An 18272-nucleotide genomic window follows, 5' to 3' on the forward strand; every position below is an offset into this window, starting at 1 on the left:
TGTCACACTGGGCTTCCGGAGATGTTTGCAGCCACAGACCTCCTGGACTGGCCTGCTCTGCCCCAAAGGAGCTGGATCAGCGTAACTGATGCTGAACGCCAATCCCCTCTCTCTCCCTCCTCCACAGGGACAAGAAGGAACACTGGGTTACCTAATCCAAGGAGCCTTCCAGCAATTATTTTATGAGAAAGTCAAATGCCAAAAGGCGTGCATGGGGTGTGTGTGTGTGTGTGTGTGTGTGTGTGTGTGTGTGTGTGTGTGTGTGTGTGTGTGTTGTAAGTAGCTCTCAGCACAGGGTGAGCCAGACTGCTCCCTGCATTCTTTCTCTGGGTGGAATCTTTGATAGAGACTAGGAGAGAGGCTTCTGCTACAGCTTCTGCCCCAAGTAGCACTCAGCCACTCCAGGTCTGAGCACGGGAGCCTGGAGTTCAGAGACCCTGGTCTCTGCCAGGAAAGCCCAGCCACTTCCTTCGCAGGACCTGAGGAATGACCAGGTGGGGAAGTTTGGGAGGGACTGAACAGCCTGGTCCCTGTCCCCATAGCCGATGTGAACCTGGGCCTGTGCCTGGTCCGGCAGCATAGAGGGGAGTCGGGGCAGGCAGGGGTCTGGCCTTCTCTCCCAGCTTCCCGGAGAAGGAAGGCTGGCTGGGTCTCTAGGCTGGGAACCCTAACGGTTCATAGATTCTAGAGACTAGCTGCCCAGGATCCACCCACATTCTCCCACCTCAGGCAGGTTATCTGGTCTCTCCTGATGTACCATGACGACATCTGGGAGGGGCTGGGCAGGGCTCCGTCTGTGACTGGCAAGGGCAGAGATGGGGCTTGCAGTGGGTTTTGGGCAGACAGTACCAGAATCATACCATCCCCCTTGGCTTCTCTGACTGCTGACAGTCAGACCACTGAGTCAGTAGCTGGAGATGAGCCTAGGAGAGGAGAGATGAACCAGGAGTGGGAGGAAGAGGGGCAGAGGGGCAGGGAGAGCAGGAGTGAGGGCGGAGGGGGTGATGCTGAGGTGGGGAGGGGGTGATCGACGACCAGTGCTACCCAAGAGCCTGCTCCACGCCACCTGGGGGGAGGCTGCAGCTTGCCCCAGGCCCCAGGGGTTCCTCTCAGCCATCCCCTCAAGGCCCCTCCTCCAACCCTCCCCCAGCTCCTGCCAGGTACCAGACTGTGGAGGAGGTGAGGGCTGATGGACCCTGCTGAACTCCCTCCACATTCACCAGCCCTGATGTCAGCGGGCTAGCAAGGCCGACCTCCCACTGAGTCCCAGGGGCTCTGACACCCACCCTTCCAGCTTCCCTTCCCCTGGCTGTGACCTGTCCACCGCCCGCTGGTCCCTTGATCTGCTGTGCTGCTGGGCTGGAAGTAGGATGTGGGACAAGGCTTCCTGAGTCCCCTGCCGTCACCTCACGCAGTCAAATCCTTGCCAAGCCCAAACCATGAAGCCAGGAGATGAGATGGGTAAACGGAGGCCCAGGGAGGGACACGGACAGGCCCGAGGCGACAAGTAAGGTTCTCAACGACAGGTGCAAAACCCAGGGCCCTGCCTCTAGTCCCAGCACCCCTCTGGGGGCAGCAGTCAAATCCAGCCAAGTCTGGGCATCTCCTCCTGCTCCCATTTGCCTGGAGGCTCCTGTTCCCTGGAACTGCTCCTCAGAACTCTTCAGAACCCCCTCCAGGCCCTCCGGCACTGCCCCCTGAGGACCATCCCTCCTCCTGCCAGTCCTGACTGCCCTCCCACCCCCTCAGCTTCTCCTCCCCAGGGACCTTCCTGAGTGGCTGTTCTTTCCCTCACCCTTTAACCGTGGTCCCCAGGGCTCTGATCTGGGCCTGACCCCTTTCACCCGCAGACTCTTTCTGGGTGGTGTCACCCACCCCCACCTCCGTACCGATGACTGCCGCTTCTCCATCGCCAGCCCAGCCCCTCTCCATATACCCACCAGCCTCCAGCCCTCAGGCCTGAAGGTCCCACCCCCTCCCCAGACTCCTCAGGTCCCAAGAAGGCACACAAGGCTTACAGGGCGGGGAAAGGCCATAAGAAGTGGGATGGTGCAGGCCACTGCATTCCTGGGCCCACTTGTCAGGCCCACTCCTCCACCTTCTGCACCCGAGTCCCCGGGCGTGGGTGAGGTGCATATACACACTTGCGTGCATGTGTTGGACCCCATCCTCAGAGAGCTGGGGCTGTCTGTCTCAGCTGTTCATCCACCCCCACACCAGGAGAGACAACTGGCTTTAGAAAGTGCTCTGTGAACATGGGGTGATGGGATACCTCGAAAAAGGGGACTCACTTGGGAGCCAGTCGAACCTCCAGGATGGACTGAGATGGGTGACGGAGAGGGTGCGTTAGCGGCCACGATGAGCCACAGGGGGCTCACAGGTACTGCACAACCCTGTCTTGAAGGTCACAGCCTTTGCACTGAGTCAAAGGCAGCTGCCAACCTCACTGGTCACTTCACCCCTCCAAGCCCCTCTGCCAGGATGGGCTCAGGTTGGAAGGTCAGGGGCCAGGCCAGACCCATTATCTGCCAGGCCCTGATGGGCCCTGCCTGCCTGCAGCCCTCAGCTTGCTGGGTGGCTGATGGGCCTGGGAGTTCTCATAATTGGGAAGGTGTGTGAAGCCAGTCATTCCCCACTCCCCAGGGTTCCCAGCTGCAGGCACCCAAAGGGAGTAGACTAACAAGGACCCAGTGGAGCAATGCACTCCAGGGCCGGACCCCTCGGCAAACAAAGGATCTCCCATCCCTCCTCTCCAATCTGAAATCCAGCCTCTGCCCTGGAAACTGTTGCCTTGTTATGAGATCCATATGGGTGTGGATGCAAGGCTTACGTTTATCTTTTCCTGCCAGGTTGCTGGGTTCGGGAGCCAAGGGGAATGCTAAGCAGGGAGGTGGGAGTGTGGTGGAGGCTGCGCAGGAGCCTGGGGGGCCAGTCGTGGAGGCCCCAGGCCTCATCTCCGGCCAGGACTAGGAGAGGGACACATGGGGCTCTGCCCTCTGCCCCAGAGCTCTGCCTGCCTGAACTCTCCTGAATCCTGGAACCCTGAGGCCCCTGCGTGGGGGGACGGAAGAGACCCCTGCCCCCTGGGTCACTCCAATTCCCCTCTACCAAACTCTCCTTTAAACTCCATCCCAGGGACACTCAGCTGGACACACATTTTCATCTTTCTCCCACGTATCTGAGGACGTGTCTGTGCACGTATCATGCTCGCGTGTCCCAGTGTGGGTGTGTCAGTGCGGAGGGAAGATGTGGGCATTGCAGAGTCTACAGGACCTGCACGTGTATGTGGCGTGTGGGGTGTGGGTACATTTCCAAGCACCTGTGTTTATAGGAGGGACTTTTATGCATTTGCTCATAAGTGCTGAACGTGTTCTAGACACACGCAAATGCATGCCTGCTGCACATGTGTCAGCGTAGAACGCACGCATGCCTGTATGTGTATGTTGAGCGTCTCCATATGCTTCCATATATCAAGCGTTTGTGTATCACTGTGTGAGTCTGACTGCACAAGTCAGGTGCCCCATCTCTGGCTGCCTCTTTAACCAGACCTAGAAGTCTGTCTCTAGAAGGTAGGGATCCTGGGCGCTCTGCGGAGACTTGCATACAAGGTTTTAAGGGTGGCCCTGATCCGGAGAGAGGGTAAGAGAGAGCAGACCTTCTCAACCCCCGACCAACGTTGGGCCCTCGTGGTCCTAGTGGAGGAGGAATTTCCCACGGGCCTCTGCTGAGGCTCAGGCCGCCCAGAGAACAAACAGCACACATCCCCGTGTGGAGGGGCCTGCCTCCTCCCAGCAAAGGCAGGGGCTGCGGAGGGTGTGGAGTGGAGACAGCTGCTTCCAGCCCAGATAAGGCCATGGGGCTCACAGTTTCCATTTCTAGGATCCCCTCCCCACTCAGGTCCCAGCTCCTAAGCCCTGGCCCCATGGCCTGGAAAGGTCTCCGCTGACTCACCCCAGCGCCCTGCCCCCACCTTGGGAACAGCACCCCACCACAGCCTGTCCTGGGCCACTGTGGTCTCTGGGGCAGGACAGCCCCGGCCTGGGGCCCTCACAGCTAATATCCTGACCCTTGTGCCTCTGAAAAGCCACACAGGAAGGAGCACTGGCCCCTCCTGTCCTCTTAGAACGACACTCCCTGCGTCTACGTGCTCGTGCAATCCGCTCCGCCAGCCTGGCTGCCCCGGCCCAGAGGACCCCGAGACCCCCAGGGGCGAGCAGTCATCATCAGCGGCAGAACTGGGCCTAAATTCTGGACTCATCCTCCCTTCGCCCCCGCTGCTCCACAACTTCCCACCCGAGGCCTGCCCCCTCCAGCCCTGCCTGGCCCGCCTCCCCTCCCCCTCCCTGGGCTATTTATAGGGACTGGGGGAGGCAGAGCTCCAGGGCTGTGGCTCCCTGGGCCTTCCCCAGGGGCCCCGCAGGCCAGGCAGTGTCTGCTTTCAGCCCAGCAAAAGGCTGTGTCACTCCAAGTAAGCAGTGGGGGTGGGGTGGCTGGGCAGAGGCAGGGGGCTGGGCTCTGGCCTGGGCCAGGGCCCTCCAAAGCCTTTTGCAGCCCACACACAAGCTGGGCTTCCTCAGAATCATTCTGGAGTCCCCCTTGGGGCTGGAGCGGTACGGGAGGTCTCTGCGGGCGCTAGCACCTCCTTGGGGAAGCCTGGAGGAGACCAGCACCCACACCACCAGGCTGCCACCTCCCCTGCAAGCCCCCCGAGTCTCCTTTCTCTAACAAAACTATCCCTCTGACCCATGACTCCCCTCCACCAACAGTGGGTCGAATGCCTTAAGGTGCATTTCAAGGCCCTTCTGGCAAAATGCACAAACTCCCACACTTCTGCCTTTGTGGCTGCCCTGGTCCCACTGCCTGAAGCATCCCTTCCACTTGCCATCCTGTCTGGCAGACTCCCTTCTTTAGGTCTTCAGAGCCCAGTTTAAATGCCACCTCCTCCAGGAAGCCGTCCCTGATGAGGCTTGTTAGCACTCCTCCCCTCCCCTCCCCGCCCACCATGCCCGTTGAAATATATCCCTCCTCTCCTGCCCTGGCTCCCTCCTCCAGTGTGGAGCTGCTGTCTGTCTTGAGTAGTGATCTCTGGGGCTCCTGAGAGGGCAAGGCCCTGCCTCTCTCATCCCTCTGACCCCTGGCCCAGCCCCCAGCTCCATCAGCCATTTGAATGAGTGAAGGGAGGGGCGCCGAATGGAGCAGTGCAGGAAATAGTGACTGAACAGTGAATGGAAGTGGAGAGAACAGGGGGGCAGGAAAGCAGAAGAGACCCCACCTGTGTCTCCTGAGCCCTGGAGTGACTGCCTGGTGCCCCCACAGGTGGGAAGGTGGCAGGGGCAGCCCAGGCCAGGTCTCAGTGGCACGGCTCGGCCCTGGGCAGCCGCCAGCTCGGTCACTCTCATTCTTTCCAGATCAAAATTCCCCCGGGGAACAGCCTGGAACCTGACACTGGCCTGGGGTGGGGGGACGGGGCCAGCTGGCACAGTTCGGGAGGAGGACGCGGAAAGGCAGGCACCTGTCCCCAGCTCCAGGGACCCCAGGCCAGCAGCCTTGGGAGGGGACTGGATACACTTCCGCACACCTACTTCAGCCCCAGCCCCGTCCTTGGATAGGCCATACTGGTAGGTGGGGAACCCGTGGCTCTAGGCCCTTCTGTCCCAGACTCCCCAAGGACCCCAAACCCTCAGGGCCTCAGCGGCTCGGCTTCCTGCACGACCATCCCCCCACATCAGTTCTGACTCAGCCCCACCCCGTCTCCCAGCACCTTCCATCCAGACACCCTCCAGGTGTGTGTTTCTCTGTCTCCCAGTGTCTGTATCTATTTCTGTCTTGGCACCTTTCTGTCTAGACTCTCTGTACTTCTGTGCTTCTCTGTATTTTTCATTCTTGTCTCAGTCCTTACCCTGGTCTCTCTTTCCATCTCTCTGTCTCCCTAGACACGAAGAGTAACGATGGAGTGATTTGTCCACCCTTTCTTTTAAGGAAGGAGCTGTTTTCATGGCTCTCCCCCGTCTCCAGCCCCTAGTCCCTCCAGTCTACAGTGAACAGATTTTCCTGATGCTGAGATGAGGGTGGGAGAGGACAGACCCCACCGCCCCTGCTGCAGCCGGGCCTCCCTGGTGCCCTCAGGCTGCTGCGTCTGAGCCAGGCCTCGGTCAGCCCCAGGTCCAAAGCTTTATGAGTGACACTGGGCGAGCTGGAATGCTGAGCGTGATTCTGTCCTGGTCTTCCAACTGTCATCTCAACCTCCTTAGGTGGCTCTGGAGGTTGAGACGGGGCTTCCTCCTGGACCGAAGAAAGCCCCACCCCCTCAGGGGGACCTGTAGTCTGAGCTGTGGCCTCTTGTTGTCCTGGGAGATTCAACCTTCCCAGGGTGCTCCGGAGACGGAGAAAGAGGCTTAGACTGGACTGGAGAAATTTCAGCCTGCTCGGGGGAAACGGGAAAATGAGCAGAGCCCTCCTGCTGCTCTGGGGAACTTTCAGCCTCCTTAGCAGGCTCTGGAGTGATGACAACTGTGAGATCCAGGGGTTTGCCTATGGTACTAGGCATCACTGGATGCTGAGCTTCACCTGGCCCTGCAGGTGAGAACGTCACCTCATTATGTACTGGATGTTGAGCTGTGGCAGCTGTAGAGGTCTCTGGAGGCTGAGTTGGGGGCTCAAGCTGGACTGGAGAAGGTTCACCATTTCCTGAGGGGGCTGGAGGCTGTTCCGGAACCTCCTGCTCGACCAGTAACGGTTCCAACTGCTCAGGGGACCCTGCAGACTGAGATGAGGCCTCCTGTTGGGGCGGAGAAGGTCCAGCTTCACTTGTGGGCCCTGAAGTTATGGTGAGTGCAAGGTCCACAGGTTTAACAGTGACACTGGGCCACTGCAGAGACTGAGCTTGATCCTGGCCTGGAGGAGAAGCTGTTGTCACATGATCTTGAGAATGAGCTGGAGAGGGTTCGGCCTCAGCGGGAGACTGTGGACGCTGAGCTGTGCTTTCCTGCTGGGTTGCGGAAGGCTCTATCTCTGCTGGAGACTGAGCTGGGCTCTCCTGCTGGGTGGCTGGGTTCACCACCTCAGGATGCTCTGTGGGCTGAGCTGGGCTCTCCTGCTGGGTTGAGAAGGGTACAACTTCCCCATTAGGCTCATAAGGCTGAGCCGGTCGTCCCTGTTCACCTGGAGAAGGCTCAGCTTCCTCAGGAGGCTCTGGAGGCTGACCTGTGGCATCCTGCGGGGTTGGAGAAGGTTCTGCCTCCACAGAATATTCAGGAGGCTGAGGCCGGGGCTCCTGCTGGGCTGCGGTAAACTCGCCTTCCTTAGCAGGCTCTGGAGTGACCATAAGTTCCAAATCCACAGGTTTAAGTGTAACACTGGACAGCTTGGAGTGAGCTGGATAGTTACTTCCAGGTCGAGCTGCTGCCTCTTCACTTGCTGGAAACTGAGGTACATTCTCACCAGGGGACCCCGGAACTTGCGCTGGGGCCTCTTGCTGGAGTGGGGCAGAGTCATACTCAGGGCGCTCTGCAGGCTGAGCCTGGGCCTCCTGAGGGAATGGAGGAGGTTCCGCCTCCTCAGGATGCTCTGCAGGCTGAGCCTGGGCCTCCTGCTCAAGTGAAGGTTGCACCTCCTCGGGGCTCTCTGGAGGCTGAGACGCAGCTTCCTCCTGGACTGGAGAAGGTTCCACCTCCTCAGGGCTCTCTGGAGGCTGATAGGGGGCCTCCTGCAGAACTGGAGAAGTTTCAACCACATTAGTGACCTCTGGATTTATAGTAAGTGCCAGATCCACAGGGTTAACACTGACACTGTGCAGGTCTGACTGCTGAGCTTCATTCTCATTGGGACCATGAGGCCTTAATTGTTCAGCTAAAAGCTCCTGAAGCCCTCCCTCCCCCCAAGGGACTGCAGCGCCTACTTCCTCAGGGCCCTCTGAAGGCTGAGACAGAGCCCCCTGCTGAAGTGGAGCTGGTTCTGTCTCTTCAGTGGCCTCTGGACGCTGAGCCTGGGCCTCTGCCTGGGGCGGAAAAGATTCAACCTTCCCAGGGGTCTGTGGATTTTGAGCAGGACCCTCTTGCTGGGGTGGAGACTCAACCTCCTGAGTGGGCTCTGGACGCTGAGCCTGGGCCTCCTGCAGGGATGAGGACATTTCAGCCTCCTCAGGGGGCTCTGGAGGCTGATCTGGGCTTCCCAGAAGATCCAAAGGTAGATCTATATCTACAGCTTTGATCTTATTACCTTTAGGTCGGGACAGAGCTGGGGCCTGATTCTGATCCCAGCCTAGCACTGGAACCTCCTCTGGGAGCTTTTGATGCTGGGTTATCCTGTCATTCTCACCTTGACGTGGAACAGCAACATCTTCGTATGGCCCTGCAGGCAGCTCTCCATTTGACTCCACATCCGTGTACAGAAGTAGTCTCAGCTGACTCCTGTGTGAAAGAATTAAACTCCCCTGATTGTGAGTTGGGGGTCTGCTGGACAGAGCCCAGGGACCACCTCAGGGGCCATCCCTGGACCAGCAGCCAGAGTGGTTGCCAAGCAAAGAGCTGCAGCAGCCAAAAATACTGGGGAAACATAACACAAAGACGATTCGGGCACAGTGACACAGGCTAGTAGGAAACTGGCCAGGCACACTGAACAGACACCGAAGCGAAATGGCAGCTTGGCTACACGTGCGCCCCTCCCCTGCCTCATGTCCCACCCTGTAGTGGCACCTCATTTATTAGGTCAGAGTGAAGATGCAACCACAGTCAGGCTTTTTCCCAGGGTCCAAGCCATTCTTCTCCCAGCAAAGGTGACACTTACGTCCTGCCAGGCCCTCTCTCCAACCCCAGCCTGGCCCCCCAGCACAACGAGGCAGGATTTGGGCTGCAGACCAGAGTGGCCCCAGGCTCCAGCAGCGCAGGGGTGGGGGTGAGGTGGTGCAGAGCTTCCCAAGGAAGTCACAGGGCCCGGCCTTCAGGAAGATTCAGAAGTGCTAGCCCAGTTCTGGGCATCTGAACTCCTCCTCCTCAAAGCTGACATCTGAGAGACATTCTTCCTCCCCTTGGCCACACTGCTTCCAAGAAAAGTAGCTGACCTACAAAATGAGCACCAGTCAGGGCGGCGGGAGGGGAATACACCTTACAGTTAGATATTTTAAAATGTTGCCATGTCCTCTGAACTCTCAGCATCCATGTCTGATTATAAAATTCACCACTCTATTATTAGGGGTTACCACTGAATCAGTGATGACTCTAAAATTTCTGTAGGAAGGGTTTTGGAGTAGGTGAGCAATTCACTCTGAGAAAAACTGTTGGAAACCAAGTGAACAGCTCTTTACCTCGGCATGGGAAAATTTGCCCATCTCACCTTGTCTCAGCACAGCCATTAGTCTAGAAGCAATTACAATGCCCCTTTTCAGAGGTCTACCCTGTGTGCACACACAGAGAAGACACCTAGAATGTTAAAGTCAGCATGTTGGGGGGAGGTATAACTCTGTGGTTAGTGTGTACCTAGCACGCACAAGGTCCTGGATTCAATCCCAGTACCTCCATTAAAAATAGTGGGGAAAGGGGTGGGAAGGGATAAACTGGGCATTGGAGACTTGCAGATACTAACACTATAAATAAAATAGACAAACAAGTTTATACTGTATAGCACAGGGAACGATATTCAGTATCTTCTAGTAACTTATGGTTAAAAAATAAGAAAACAAATCTATGTATGTTCCTATATGACTGTGTATTGTGCTGTACACCAGAAATTGACACAACAGTGTAAACTGACTATACTTCAATAAAAATATATTTTTAAGATATAGTATATATGTAAATAAATAAAAAAAAAATGTGATTACCTCTTCCCTCTCAAAAAATAAAGTCAGCATGTTAAATAATTTTCTTGAAATACTGCAGATAGCACCCACTTTACTTCCTTCACAGCCCTTATAATCATCTCTCTGATTTTAGTCATTTTTAATTGTCTGGCACACCCTCTGGCCACTAAACTCCATGGAGAAGGCACTTCATCTTACTCCCAGCGTTAAGCACATAATGGTTTTTAAATGGAATTGATTCCAAGATTGGCCAAAGAGGAATGGCTCTGTTGTTATAATCAGCTTTCTGAAAATTTTAGCATCCATACTGGCTCAGGGAACAAGAGCAGGGTAGGTGGGTGATGTCCACTGCGGCCTCTGGAGGGGCCCAACAGCCGGGCCAGCCTGCCTCACCTGGTAGCCGATGGTTTTGCTGCGACACCACTCGAGCAGAATCTGCTTGATGCTGCTGGAGCTGGCCACTCCGAAGCTCTGTGAGCGCTTCAGCTTTGCCCGGGTCTCGCCCTTCCCCCTGTGGAGAGAGGGCAGGCCTGCTGGGGGCTGGGGGCCAGGGGGCTGCCTCTCAGCTGCCATCTGCTCCGGGAATGTGCCTCACCAGCTCTGCTCACCCAGGGGGATGCTCTGTCGGCAGGCAACCTCCCAGCCCCACGCCCACGTCCAGGCGTGCGCCCCGTGTCCCAGCTGCACTGCGTCCACTGATGGGGTCCGGCAGGACCAGCCCCCTTCCAGCCTCCAGGCCCCCTGTGTACTTCCCACACTGGCGATCCTGCGGCAGAGGACCTGACCCCACATGGCCCATGCCCCTGCCCTCTGCTTGGAAAACCCTCCTTGCCTCCATCCCACCCCTCCTCTGAGCTCTTTCCGAGGCCACCCTCCCTCATGGTTTCCTATTCTAGGCCCCAAAGACACTCTTTATCGGCCAAGATCAGGTTGTCTGGGTCAGTGGGACAGTTCCTGTGTCTGTCCCCCTCACCAGAGTCAGAGCCTTGGGAGCCACGACTGGGGGGGGGGGTCATTGTCTCATAGGCCTGGGCCAACCCTAAATGTAACAGGAGTCAATACCACTCACTGACAGGAGGGCTGGATAAACATGCAAAGGTGGCCGTTTCTAATGGGGCGGGTGGTGTAGTGTGACAGGGAGCCAGTGGTACTGGGGTCTCACTGTGTCACCTCCAGCTTCTGCTGGGAATCCCAGTGACTGCCCTCTGGTCTCCCCAGTCATGCCTGGAAACCAACCTCTTCAGTTGGATGAGGGATGTGGGTGTGAGGGTGCCTAGAGTTCCCTCTGGGAATGTGGCAGAGGGGCTGGGGCCTCATCACAGCCTCCCTCCCCAGAACTGGAGCCACCTGCCCCTCAGCCGGCCCTGTAGCCAGCCCTGACCTATGTCTTGCCTGAGAGGTCACATCTTGGGGAACTGCCCTCGGGGGAACAGGACAGGGCCAGCTTTGCTCTGCCTGCCTGCCTGACCCCAGTGTGGGCTCAGGCTTCCTTTGGGGGCCCAGACTGATCTGGGAGTGTGCTATGAGCATCCATACTTGCTGGCTTCTGTGTCCTGCTCCCATTTCTCAAACAATGCCTTCCGGGCCTGTGCCCCCGAGGTGCGGGGCAGCGTCTGTGACCGCACCAGCTCCCGGCGACGCTCCCCCTGCCGATGGGCCTGAGTCGTGGCTGGCGGCTGCGGGGAGGGGGACGACTGGGGTGGCGTCACCCGAGGTGGGCTGAGGAGAGACAACTGAGTCAAGAGCACATATCTGGCCATCACTAGCTCGCACAGGCCCCGGGCCTCCACCCCACTGAATGTGAAATGAGGCAGCGGCTGGGCTATAGGCAGAGAGGAAGCAACCCTGTTCCAGCCCCCAACCGGTTTCACAGGTTTTTGGAACTGAGCTGCTGTCTGAGGCCGGCCTGGCCAGCAGTGGGCCCCCTCTCTGGGCATAATCGCCCCTCGGCAGGTGTCAATGCCTGGGGTGGGCGGGGGCGGCCTCCTGGCAGGACAAACACCCAGAACCAGCCCCACCAGGATCAGGCCCCCTCCTCGCCACCACTAAATAAGATCCCCTCTGTTTCCCCCCAAAACAGTTTGTCAGAAAGTCACAATTCTCCTTTTATTATTAAGAGGGGGAGAGAAAAGCCAAGTCAGACCCCACCCAACACCGAGCTCGGATCACAGTTCAGAGGGCCTGGGGGCAGCGCATGGGGACAACCAGAGGCCAGGAGGCAGCCTGTAACACAGGGAACCCCCTCACAGGCCTCCCCCAGGGTAAGGGCCTCTCCAGGTAACTCCTCAGTCCACAAGCAGGAAGCCCCCAGCTCAGAGGGAGCCTAGCCTGGATGGCTGAAGATCCATCCTGTGGGGACTGAGAAACTCTCTCCAATCTTTGGACAGACTTGCTTTGAAGGATCCTAAAAAGAAACCAGCCCTCCGCCGTATTGTTCCAAACAAAACTCTCTACCAAGCTTCGCTGCCTCATTTCTCCTCTCAAACCCCACTCAGCGACACTGCTGCCTTAGTTCTCCAGAGGCACCAAGCCAAGGAAGGTGCCTCCTCCTGGGGTTGGCACTGGGAGCTCCGTGCAGGGGCCTGGGTAGCCTGGGTCCAAGGCCAAGCCCAGACAGTTCCAGGGGAGTGACGACCCTGCCACCGGGAACAGGGGCCCTGACTCACCTGTTATCGTTCCTGCTGGCCGTCACCCCCCCATAGCCAGAGCTGGACAAAGACCGTGGGAGGGAAGAGTTCTTCTCTGCGGGACAAAGGGAGGGAGAGAAATAACAAACCCTGGCCTTGGGGAGGGCCACCACTGCCTGCCTCCCATCCTTTGACCCCACCCTGAGCTATTCACCCAGCATCACTCTGGGCACTGGCAGGACCTCTGGGCTAAGCTGACCCTGCCTGGGCCAACAGTTGAGGAGAAAGGATGTTGGAACATAGAGCAATGACATAAAAGAAGTCCTTTAAAGTACTCCTCACTGCATTTGAGAGCACAGAGCCCAGGGCCTCCTGTGCTGCATATCCAGTAGACACCATGTTACCAAGCCCTCATTCTGGAAATCCACACAGCCCGACCCAAGGACACACCACTGGGGCCTGATCACAGGTCCAAGACAGCCCCAGGGGGACCACGCCAGGTCTGTTACACACAAAGTGTGCAGGGTAGGCGGCCACCTTCTAACCACAGCCTTGATCTGCAGTAAAAGCCATGGTCATACCCCGCAGGATGAGGCTACTTCACAGCACCTCTGGGAGAGGAGCCGGGAAAGATGGGCCCCATCTGATGGAGCAGGCGAGCTGGGGACGGGGGTGGCAGTGACAGGCAGAGCGGGTAGGGCCCGGCCCCAGGATTTCTGAGTCTCTTGCAAACCACCCCCAGCCCCTGCCCTCCCTCCCATTTTGAGGTCATGGTCTCCTGCTCCTACCACTGGGACTGGGAGTCCAGGATGTGGTGGCCGCGCTGGGGCTTGAGCTGAGGCCCCCCAGGATGGCAGCAGACGTGGGCGAGAGAGCTGTGGCTGAGGTCTCCCCAGAGAACTTCTCGGAGACTCGTGTGACTGCCGTGACTGGCTGGTGAGGCTGCCGCAAGGAGAGGCTCACAGGGCGAGGCTTGAGGGGCTCTGGTGTTTGGATGGTTTGGGCGGCTTCGGGGGGCCCATCACCCGGACCTGAAACAGGTGACCAGCAGGGGTCGGGGGGGTTTCAGCCATGGCATTAACAGGGGCCTCAGAACCACCCAGGAGGACTCCAGCCTGGGTTCAACTGAGGGGCGGTGGGAGGGGCGGGCAGAGGGCGGGGCGAGCCCGGCGAGCCCCGGGAATGGGCTCCGCTTGGGGGCGGGGCCTGGGGGCGGGGCCTGGCGGCTCGGGGTCACCCCCAACCCCAGCCCCTGTGACCCACGCGATGCGGCGAGGGGGAGTGCCGCCAGTGGCGCTGGAGAAGAGCTCGCCCAGCCTCTCGTCTCCCTCGGTGCGGAGCTCAGGGGGAGGGCCGAGGCGGAGACCCCCTTGACCCTGGAGAAGCAGTGTGCGACATGTGGGAGGGACTGCCGGCCGTCAGAGGAAGGCCTCGACCCCCAAGTAGACTTGATTTAGGAGAAAGCAGACGTGGGTTATGCGTTCCCACGGGGCTCTCACTCTCAGGGCCCAGGTACTACTGGGGGTAGGGATCCCCCACTGCTCTGGGGGACCTGAGAGCGGCAGCAGTAACCCCCAGAACTGTCACCCTGTGCACATGACTGCCCGCTCTAAGCCGTGGACACGGCCCTCACAAGCACATACTTACGTGAGGCATCTTGGCCTGGAATTTCTTGCACCTAAGGGAGAGGGAGACAGGTGGTGAGGTCCCTCCTTGTCTCTGCAATTATGCACTCTCCCCTCCCAGCCCCACTCTGTGTAACAAGATTCCTGTGTCCTTCCTGCCAGTGGTCACGGGGCTTTGAGCTCACTGAGTGGCCCCTGTTGGGGCATCCACAAGTGACTGAGGTCAGACAGAGAAGAGAAGGTGTGCTTAGGACCGAATCTCCAAATTCTTGGGTCAGAGACCATGGGACTAATCACCTCTCTCCCTCCATCAAGTCTCAGTCCCTGGCCTGTGGTTACAGGCCAGGGCTCCCACCTCGATTCCCTCTCAACACCCCTTTCATGCTGGAACCCAGATATTCCTCCCTTCCATAACCCCCAAACTCCAAACATCACGAGAAAGGGAGGAATGAAAATAGCTTTTGCTTCGGAATGACAGAACGATGGGCAAAGGTGCTGTCTGATCTCATGTACATAGTAAAATTGATTTAAAATAAAAAATGGGAGCATCTCCTCCTTTTTTGTGCAAAAAGCCTTTCCTGATTAGCCTTCTCCTTCCCAGGCCTGGCCCACTTGAAGGAGGGCTAGTGGCTGGGCAGGCACAGCCAGGTGGCAGGGGAACGAGAGGCATGAAAGACTTGTTTCTGTCACACTGGGCTTCCAAAGATGTTTGCAGCCACAGACCTCCTGGACTGGCCTGCTCTGCCCCAAAGGAGCTGGATCAGCGTAACAGATGCTGAACGCCAATCCCCCCTCTCTCCCTCCTCCACAGGGACAGGAAGGAACACTGGGTTACCTAATCCAAGGAGCCTTCCAGCAATTATTTTATGAGAAAGTCAAATGCCAAAAGGCGTGCATGGGGTGTGTGTGTGTGTGTGTGTGTGTGTGTGTGTGTGTGTTTTGTAAGTAGCTCTCAGCACAGGGTGAGCCAGACTGCTCCCTGCATTCTTTCTCTGGGTGGAATCTTTGATAGAGACTAGGAGAGAGGCTTCTGCTACAGCTTCTGCCCCAAGAACCACTCAGCCCCTCCAGGTCTGAGCACGGGAGCCTGGAGTTCAGAGACCCTGGTCTCTGCCACGAAAGCCCAGCCACTTCCTTCGCAGGACCTGAGGAATGACCAGGTGGGGAAGTTTGGGAGGGACTCAACAGCCTGGTCCCTGTCCCCATAGCCGATGTGAACCTGGGCCTGTGCCTGGTCCGGCAGCAAAGAGGGGAGTCGGGGCAGGCAGGGGTCTGGCCTTCTCTCCCAGCTTCCCGGAGAAGGAAGGCTGGCTGGGTCTCTAGGCTGGGAACCCTAACGGTTGATAGATTCTACAGACTAGCTGCCCAGGATCCACCCACATTCTCCCACCTCAGGCAGGTTATCTGGTCTCTCCTGATGTACCATGACGACATCTGGGAGGGGCTGGGCAGGGCTCCATCTGTGACTGGCAAGGGCAGAGATGGGGCTTGCAGTGGGTTTTGGGCAGACAGTACCAGAATCATACCATCCCCCTTGGCTTCTCTGACTGCTGACAGTCAGACCACTGAGTCAGTAGCTGGAGATGAGCCTAGGAGAGGAGAGATGAACCAGGAGTGGGAGGAAGAGGGGCAGAGGGGCAGGGAGAGCAGGAGTGAGGGCGGAGGGGGTGATGCTGAAGTGGGGAGGGGGTGATCGACGGCCAGTGCTACCCAAGAGCCTGCTCCACGCCACCTGGGGGGTGGCTGCAGCTTGCCCCAGGCCCCAGGGCTTCCTCTCAGCCATCCCCTCAAGGCCCCTCCTCCAACCCTCCCCCAGCTCCTGCCGGGTACCAGACTGTGGAGGAGGTGAGGGCTGATGGACCCTGCTGAACTCCCTCCACATTCACCAGCCCTGATGTCAGCGGGCTAGCGAGGCCGACCTCCCACTGAGTCCCAGGGGCTCTGACACCCACCCTTCCAGCTTCCCTTCCCCTGGCTGTGACCTGTCCACTGCCTGCTGGTCCCTTGATCTGCTGTGCTGCTGGGCTGGAAGTAGGATGTGGGACAAGGCTTCCTGAGTCCCCTGCCATCACCTCACGCAGTCAAATCCTTGCCAAGCCCAAACCATGAAGCCAGGAGATGAGATGGGTAAACGGAGGCCCAGGGAGGGACACGGACAGGCCCGAGGCCACAAGTAAGGTTCTCAACGACAGGTGCAAAACCCAGGGCCCTGCCTCTAGTCCCAGCACCACTATGGGGGCAGCAGTCAAATCCAGCCAAGTCTGGGCATCTCCTCCTGCTCCCATTTGCCTGGAGGCTCCTGTTCCCTGGAACTGCTCCTCAGAACTCTTCAGAACCCCCTCCAGGCCCTCCGGCACTGCCCCCTGAGGACCATCCCTCCTCCTGCCAGTCCTGACTGCCCTCCCACCCCCTCAGCTTCTCCTCCCCAGGGACCTTCCTGAGTGGCTGTTCTTTCCCTCACCCTTTAACCGTGGTCCCCAGGGCTCTGATCTGGGCCTGACCCCTTTCACCCGCAGACTCTTTCTGGGTGGTGTCACCCACCCCCACCTCCGTACCGATGACTGCCGCTTCTCCATCGCCAGCCCAGCCCCTCTCCATATACCCACCAGCCTCCAGCCCTCAGGCCTGAAGGTCCCACCCCCTCCCCAGACTCCTCAGGTCCCGAGAAGGCACACAAGGCTTACAGGGCGGGGAAAGGCCATAAGAAGTGGGATGGTGCAGGCCACTGCATTCCTGGGCCCACTTGTCAGGCCCACTCCTCCACCTTCTGCACCCGAGTCCCCGGGCGTGGGTGAGGTGCATATACACACTTGCGTGCATGTGTTGGACCCCATCCTCAGAGAGCTGGGGCTGTCTGTCTCAGCTGTTCATCCACCCCCACACCTGGAGAGACAACTGGCTTTAGAAAGTGCTCTGTGAACATGGGGTGATGGGATACCTCGAAAAAGGGGACTCACTTGGGAGCCAGTCGAACCTCCAAGATGGACTGAGATGGGTGACGGAGAGGGTGCGTTAGCGGCCACGATGAGCCACAGGGGGCTCACAGGTACTGCACAACCCTGTCTCGAAGGTCACAGCCTTTGCACTGAGTCAAAGGCAGCTGCCAACCTCACTGGTCACTTCACCCCTCCAAGCCCCTCTGCCAGGATGGGCTCAGGTTGGAAGGTCAGGGGCCAGGCCAGACCCATTATCTGCCAGGCCCTGATGGGCCCTGCCTGCCTGCAGCCCTCAGCTTGCTGGGTGGCTGATGGGCCTGGGAGTTCTCATAATTGGGAAGGTGTGTGAAGCCAGTCATTCCCCACTCCCCAGGGTTCCCAGCTGCAGGCACCCAAAGGGAGTAGACTAACAAGGACCCAGTGGAGCAATGCACTCCAGGGCCGGACCCCTCGGCAAACAAAGGATCTCCCACCCCTCCTCTCCAATCTGAAATCCAGCCTCTGCCCTGGAAACTGTTGCCTTGTTATGAGATCCATATGGGTGTGGATGCAAGGCTTACGTTTATCTTTTCCTGCCAGGTTGCTGGGTTCGGGAGCCAAGGGGAATGCTAAGCAGGGAGGTGGGAGTGTGGTGGAGGCTGCGCAGGAGCCCGGGGGGCCAGTCGTGGAGGCCCCAGGCCTCATCTCCGGCCAGGACTAGGAGAGGGACACATGGGGCTCTGCCCTCTGCCCCAGAGCTCTGCCTGCCTGAACTCTCCTGAATCCTGGAACCCTGAGGCCCCTGCGTGGGGGGACGGAAGAGACCCCTGCCCCCTGGGTCACTCCAATTCCCCTCTACCAAACCCTCCTTTAAACTCCATCCCAGGGACACTCAGCTGGACACACATTTTCATCTTTCTCCCACGTATCTGAGGACGTGTCTGTGCACGTATCATGCTCGCGTGTCCCAGTGTGGGTGTGTCAGTGCGGAGGGAAGATGTGGGCATTGCAGAGTCTACAGGACCTGCACGTGTATGTGGCGTGTGGGGTGTGGGTACATTTCCAAGCACCTGTGTTTATAGGAGGGACTTTTATGCATTTGCTCATAAGTGCTGAACGTGTTCTAGACACACGCAAATGCATGCCTGCTGCACATGTGTCAGCGTAGAACGCACGCATGCCTGTATGTGTATGTTGAGCGTCTCCATATGCTTCCATATATCAAGCGTTTGTGTATCACCGTGTGAGTCTGACTGCACAAGTCAGGTGCCCCATCTCTGGCTGCCTCTTTAACCAGACCTAGAAGTCT

At 58.3% G+C, this 18272-nt stretch overlaps 3 protein-coding genes across 9 annotated transcripts in view; 1 reads left to right on the top strand and 2 right to left on the bottom strand.

The window, feature by feature from the left end:
* LOC116157877 (uncharacterized) overlaps positions 1–18272 on the top strand; it is a 696771-nt gene that overhangs the window by 597450 nt on the left and 81049 nt on the right. The window lies entirely within an intron of this gene.
* Positions 1–18272, bottom strand: part of LOC116157898 (leucine-rich repeat-containing protein 37A) — a 196702-nt gene that overhangs the window by 112065 nt on the left and 66365 nt on the right. The gene's annotated exons all lie outside the window — the stretch shown is intronic.
* LOC135323206 (leucine-rich repeat-containing protein 37A-like) lies at positions 5442–8921 on the bottom strand. The gene is made up of 3 exons (XM_064495066.1): positions 8785–8921; positions 8317–8408; positions 5442–7713 (listed from the first exon to the last, which is right to left on the bottom strand). The coding sequence occupies exon 3, from the start codon at positions 7322–7324 to the stop codon at positions 6308–6310; it is 1017 nt and encodes a 338-aa protein (XP_064351136.1). The 5' UTR covers positions 7325–7713; positions 8317–8408; positions 8785–8921; the 3' UTR covers positions 5442–6307.

Source organism: Camelus dromedarius, chromosome 16, assembly GCF_036321535.1.
Source record: "Camelus dromedarius isolate mCamDro1 chromosome 16, mCamDro1.pat, whole genome shotgun sequence".
Classification (NCBI taxonomy): Eukaryota; Metazoa; Chordata; class Mammalia; order Artiodactyla; family Camelidae; genus Camelus; species Camelus dromedarius.

Coding starts and splice junctions, on each gene's coding strand:
- LOC135323206 (XM_064495066.1), bottom strand. CDS start 7,324: ATGGTCACTCCAGAGCCTGCTAAGGAAGGCGAGTTTACCGCAGCCCAG.